Below are 6,575 nucleotides of genomic sequence, written 5' to 3' on the forward strand. Positions count from 1 at the left end.
TTTGGTGGTGCTTTTTTTTATTTTTGGTTTCGCCCCGCGTCGAGCGATCGCTTCCCCGTCTGCGTTAAGGTTTTATATGATTTTTTAAAAACCAGAATCCAACGAATAAATCTGTTCCTGCCTTTGGCTCCCCCATCCCCACCCAGGATTGGGGAAGGGGGAAGTTAGAGTTGGTGCGGGGGGGGGGGAGAATGTGGGTGGGGGGGTTCGGTTGTCCCCACCCCTCCCCCTGGCGGTAGCGCCCACGTGAGTAGGGCGGCCAATGGGTGGCTGGTGCAGGTTTAACTATGTTTAATGTCAGATAGCAATAAAGTAGAAGCTGCCGGTCGGGCCCCGCGGAAATGGGCGAGCATAATCTCCTGAATCCTGGGTTTGTGGGGCCGCTGGTGAATATCCATACAGGAGATACCTTCTACTTCCCCAACTTCCGCGCGTCAGGGGCACAACTCCCGGGGCTGCCTTCGCTGTCCTACCCACGCCGCGACAACGTGTGCTCGCTGCCCTGGCCGTCGGCCGAGCCGTGCAATGGCTACCCACAGCCCTATCTCGGCAGTCCGGTGTCTCTCAACCCGCCTTTCGGCCGCACGTGCGAGTTGGCTCGCGTGGAGGATAGCAAAGGTTACTACCGAGAACCCTGCGCTGAGGGCGGCGGCGGGGGCCTAAAGCGGGAGGACCGCGGGCGCGAACCCGGAGCGGGACCCGGGGCAGCGCTGCTGCAGCTGGAGCCGTCGGGGCCACCTGCGCTCGGCTTCAAGTACGACTACACGGCGGGCGGCGGCGGTGGCGACGGCAGCACGGGACCCCCCCACGACCCACCCTCGTGCCAGTCACTGGAATCCGACTCCAGTTCGTCCCTACTCAACGAGGGCAATAAGAGCGCCAGCGCTGGTGACCCTGGCTCTCTAGTTTCGCCGTTGAACCCAGGCGGCGGGCTCTCAGCCAGCGGTAAGGACCCCAGCCCACTTGTGCGGCTTACTCTGACAGGACGTCTTGCTAGTTTGGGCAAGGGAGGCCTGAGCTGGAACTGCCTAGGGTGACAGAATGTGTGGTGAGCTAGGGCTTCTTTAAAAAAGAAGTGTGTGTGTGGGGGGGGGAGAATCCTATAAACATGTAAATATCCCCATAAAAAACCTGGAGAGATTTCCTTTTTAGCTCCTAGTGGCTGTAGGGGGCAGGGAGCTCCAGAGAACGTGGATCCTGAAGGGGACTTCCCCAAGCCAAAGGGTAAAAAGGTGGAGAAGGAGATTCCATTCCTATTTTCCAGGGTGCCTTTCCTTCTGCCTAGCCATAGGCCCCCATTACTCACAGTTCTTATTTTAAGAAACACAACCAACGTGTGATTTACTCTTCACCACCCGCCCACATCTTTCCTAACTGATGGGATCCATAGTCCCAGAAGTTGTAAGGGTCAGGAAATTTTAATAATAATAATGATAATGATAGTGGTACTGGTGGGGATGGTGGTGGTGGTAATAATAATAATAATAATAATAATAATAATAATAATAATAAAGATAGTTTGGAAGAATTGAGATAGGAACATAAAAAGCTGTGTATACTATTATGGAAGGTAGTGTTGAGGCATAGAGTGAAAACAGGGAAACTTGATGAAGTGATGGTTTGGTGAGGATGGTCTGGGTAAACGTTTTCAGGATGAGAAGTTAAAGGAACCTGGTCTGGGTGTGGGGCTAGGGTGAAAGGGTCTGGGAAAGGGCCCGGGGCACTGAGCTAGTCACCCCCTGATCCTCTAGCCAACCCTGCGGTTCATCTCCACCCAGGCGCGCCCTGGTACCCGATCCACAGCCGCTCGCGAAAGAAGCGCAAGCCTTATTCGAAGTTGCAGCTGGCTGAGCTGGAGGGCGAGTTTCTGGTCAACGAGTTCATCACACGCCAGCGTCGGAGGGAACTCTCGGACCGCTTGAATCTTAGTGATCAGCAGGTCAAGATTTGGTTCCAGAACCGGAGAATGAAAAAGAAAAGACTTCTGCTGAGGGAGCAAGCTCTCTCCTTCTTCTAGGGAGCAGGACATGCGTGCTAGCCCCAGACTAAGCTTGCCTTGGTGGAGCAAGAGGGGGCGGCGCAGCCTGGGACATAGTCCCGCTTACAACGCCAGGCCTTCTGACAGGCCCTCCCCGGACGTCTCTTGTCTGTTTTGTTCGTGGTTCCCTCCTACACACACACACACACACACACACACACACACACACACACACACACAGCAGGCCCTTCGGGTCTCTGAGAAAAGGGAATAAACCTAGTCTAGCCGGAGAAGGCAGAATAAGCCCAGGAGAAACAAGGGCAGGCTAGGACACTGAGCAGGGGTGGTTTATTTGAGGCAGGACTGGAGCTGCTGTGCTTCCCGCTGAGGTTATGGGAAAGCAGCGGCCCAGACACTTATTCGCACCCTTCCACCACTTCCCTTTCTGGTCTTAAGTCTCTATACTTGGAGGAGCAGACAAGGTTGATGATAATAGAACCAAGGTGCCCAAACTCATAATTGATGGAGTTGAGAGGTGGGAGCTACAAGAGAGGATCCGTGGATTGAGTTAAGGGCAAGGGTAGAGAGCTGTGGCAGGCTTAGAGGAAGCTAGGGACCAAGAAGGAAAGTGTCCTTTGAGAGAATGATTGCTAAGGCCTGGAGCGTACCGATATCTGAGTCCTCCAGCCTGAGCGCTGGGTTGGGCTGAAGCGTCTGTATTTGGCAGACTACCCTGCAGGAAAATAGACTTTGGATCCTCTCCAGGACGGATCTAGAAAAGTTTCAAGGTCTTCAGTCCACTGCTAAGTCCCCAGCTTATCCCAGGCAAGCACAGGTGTGCTAGCTACTTTTCCCATCACTTAACGCCACTGTAGACTGGAAGCGGTAAACAGGGGAAACTGAGAACCAAACTCACACAGACACGGGTTCATTAGCCACCCCCAGAGACCCCCACCTGGCCCTCCGGGATGCCCAAAGAGGTGATGGAAGGGATTGCAGAGAGCGGTATTGATTGACAGGGAGCGTTTCCGGCACCTACAGCAGCGGGCCTGCTGATTCTCTCTTCCCGCTGGCGTTCACGGTCACGGCCGGCCGGAGGCTGGACCGGCAGTAATTTACGAGGCGGGAGGAGAATCTACCCTTAAAGGGGCTACGGGCAGCAGAGGCCCAGCTCAACCCGTTTCCCAGGCTGGTGACAATGAAGGAGGGGGCGCTGCAGTCCCCCACCCAACTCCTTTCTCTCTATCCCCTACCCGCCCCCCAACATCGCCCTTTGTCTCAGGATCCGCTGCCTCCGCCTCCCGGTCAGCTAGCCACCGAGTACCGGGCCAGAGCTGAAGAGGGAGGGGCTCATCCCCAGACTCAGTTGGAGGCCAAAGACAAGGCTTTTTATTCACAAATCCTTTCAGCCTTCAGCCCCAGACCCAACGTTCTGAGGCTGGCCGGCTCTGGAAAGAACAGTCCAGATAACCCACCAGCTCTCCTGCACCCTGTTTTTATTCTTTCCACACGAGTCCACCAGCTTCCCCTCTGCTGCCTCACTTCTGTGGAAACACAGGGTTGAGAAGTAGGGGATGGGCAGAGCTAAGTGCAGCTTGAGCAGTGTGGAAACCTCCCACTGAGGTGAAGAGGGTTTTCCCAACTCTCCAAGGATGAGCCACAGAATACTGAGTTCTCCCAATAGCACATGGCTTCAAGTTTGTTTACAGGATTGTGCGAGACACAAGCAAACTGTTGGGTCCAAATCTCTCTCCCTACTAAACTTGCAAGCAGACAGCTTCTTGGTCTCTCCATTTGGCTCAATACAGAGGAAATACAATCACATGCCTTGATCCTCCATTGGGCACCTGACACATCTCCCCACCCACTACACATGTTCATCTATGTTCAAGTTTCCACAAAGCATCTCCACTCCAGCTGTCCACACAATCTCCTGTGACCTGGCCATGGGAATGGAGTAATACCCTCTCCCTGTTTGTATCTCCTTGTGCAGCACTTCCAGTGACTGGTGGTCTCTAGATTCAAGCTCCACCACTCTGATTTGATTCCTGAAGCCCGGTAGGAAAGAGACTAGAACACTCCAAAAGGAAGGAGGCAACATTATGCAATATTCTCTTTCCTTTGCTTTAAACTTGACTTCTGTGAGTTTCTTTGTCAATATCTGTCTTGTTGATTGTGTCTCTGGTACCTACTCTGTAGTTCCTGTGGTAGTCAGTATTCCTTACTTCCCTTCCCAGATCTGTGTAGTGTACTCCCCTATTCAAGCATCTGTCTTAGCACGTTTTCCCTTTAAATAGTCCTTGTACAGAGCTGCTTCATCATGTTAATATTAATAATTAAAACATGGATGTATGATGATGTGATGTTTTGAGAACCATTTCTAAAACTGGGCCCCCCAGTACAGTCTCCTCTACCCAGAAAGAACAGAAGCCCTAGGCCCTTAGCTATTTATTTTATTTTCTCCAGTTCAGGTGAATGATAAAAATAATAAATTTGTAATAGTAAAGAAAGAGCAGTTGCATGGGTATCAAAAATATATGACCAACCAAGCTCTGTTGATGAAGCTGCCTTATCTAGTCCCAAGCAATTACTGGCAGAGAGAAAATTGGGGGGCAGCAGACTGGGGAAGGAGAGGGAGCTTTGAAGAGTCACTGGGCTGTAAAAAATAATGTGGACAGCCTAGAGGAGGAAAAACTGACTTCAGAAAAGAGGTCTACATAGCAGGAAAGACTCAGAGCTGGGACTAGGTGGGGGTTCTTAGACTGTTATGGGGGCAGGGAGGCTGGGATATGGTGACTGATGACTGGTGGGCCAAGAGCTGCAACTCTGTGGTTCAAAACTCTGAGAAGATATTTTGCGTGCTGTGAAATAAGTAGGCAGGGGACAAAAGACCACTAGAGCTGGTGAAATGGTCTTCAATTCTGGAACCCAGCGACCCTCTCAGGGCCTCTCCAGAGCCAGGGCCAGACTCAAAGCTGGGGCGGTATGCATGGTTCCCCTGAAGCAGCAGCACCTCCACCCAGTTCTCCTTTCTCTAAGAAATGCCTTCCCTTTGCCTGGACACTTGAATCTGCCTCTTGCTTGCCCATCAATTGCCCTTTCTCAGTTGTCCAACTCCAGGCTGGGGGGGGGGGGAGTCTTATCCAAATTCTTCCATCTTTATGCCCCCCACCTAGCCTAGATTAGCAGGGAGCCTCAGTGGAGTCAACCATGCCTTCAGCCCTGAAATCTCTCTCCTGCTTTTTTCTTATGACCCTAACCAGAGAGAGTAGCATATTTAAACCAATTTCATTCTCCCTTCATTCCTAATTTCCAACTCCCTTGTAGAGCCTGGATACAGGTGGGAAGGAGATTCCCCCCCCAAAAGCCCTGAGGTGCTCATATAAAAATTTCCCCAGAATACAGGAGAACCTGGAGGTCGGCTTCTGTCAGGGAAGAGCTGGGGTAAGGACTGATGGCTTTTGGATCTGAATATAGGAGAGTGGATCTGAAGTGCAGTGAATCCAGGCAAATGACTATCCACTTCTTATGATGTATCTACACAGGATATATCTACAGTGAAAATTTTTCTGGCCTAAAATAGGATGTGGGGATGTTAAGAAGACCATGAGTAGTAAGTGGTCTCTAATTTATTCCCTTGACATATTCCCAGACATTTCCAATATGAAATAGAGGGCACTTTGTGGCATGGTGTCTATACAGGCTCCCAGATCCAATAAACTGAGGAAGTTAATGAAGGGAAAAACACTACAGCTCTCTTCTCAAACTAAGAAGCAACACCTGGGTCTCTCTGTCTAGGCAGTGATTTCATCATTGTTACAACTGTTTGTCTAGTTTAAGCTTCACAGTCTAACTGACTCCAATTTTAAGAAAAAAAAATCTTGTGCTTGTAACTAGGTCTTAAAAGAGCAAGAAAATGGAATTATTTGAATAATCTAGGTAGGAAAATAATTGGTCTGCTGCGTGCATATAATCTTCTATCATCCCAAATCAAGTCTGTATTGGACAAGATTATTCACGAAGTTCTGCACGCTGTTCTACTCTGCCTACACCATTACCTAGCTGACAAGAGATGAGGTTGGCAGTCCGGGTTCCTTAGATGCTAATGCAGCCGGAAACCCAGTTCCTTGGATCGATGGCTCAAACTCAGAATGAAGCAGGGACCACCGGCCCAGATCCGCAAACAAAGCAAACCCCCGAGACCTAGTCTTCCGGCAGGCCCAGTCACACAACCCCCCTCCCCGCCCACCCGCTCGGCCTTCGTGTGTGTGTGTGTGTGTGTGTGTGTGTGTGTGTGTGTGTGTGTGTGTGTAGGGAAAGCAGGGAAGGGGTTGCAGGGCCCAGGCCGCTGTAGAAACGCACCCTGGAGCTGCCAGACCTCTGTGCGGTGTGGACGCCGAAGGTGGTGCGGAGCGTGAGGCTGATCACCCGCCTGCCGGCCTAAGCCCCGCACACATTTCGCCTCCGTTTAGAGAGAACGGACGTCTCTTCCTGGCAGCGGATCTCCGAATAGTTACCAATTTTCAGCGCAAAGGTCTATGGCCCGTGCCTCTCCCGCTAGATCGCGGCCTCTGGGGGCGGCTGAGCCCTGCTAGCC

The 6,575-nt window shown here is 51.6% G+C and overlaps 1 protein-coding gene across 1 annotated transcript; it reads left to right on the forward strand.

Moving 5' to 3' along the window:
• The first annotated feature begins 245 nt into the window (after window positions 1-245).
• Hoxc12 (homeobox C12) lies at window positions 246-2,112 on the forward strand. Its single transcript, XM_021217353.1, has 2 exons — window positions 246-945; window positions 1,779-2,112. Exons 1-2 carry the CDS (start codon window positions 342-344, stop codon window positions 2,015-2,017), a joined length of 843 nt encoding a protein of 280 aa, XP_021073012.1. The 5' UTR covers window positions 246-341; the 3' UTR covers window positions 2,018-2,112.
• Window positions 2,113-6,575: the final 4,463 nt, after the last annotated feature.

This window comes from Mus pahari, chromosome 17 (genome assembly GCF_900095145.1).
Source record: "Mus pahari chromosome 17, PAHARI_EIJ_v1.1, whole genome shotgun sequence".
NCBI lineage: Eukaryota > Metazoa > Chordata > Mammalia > Rodentia > Muridae > Mus > Mus pahari.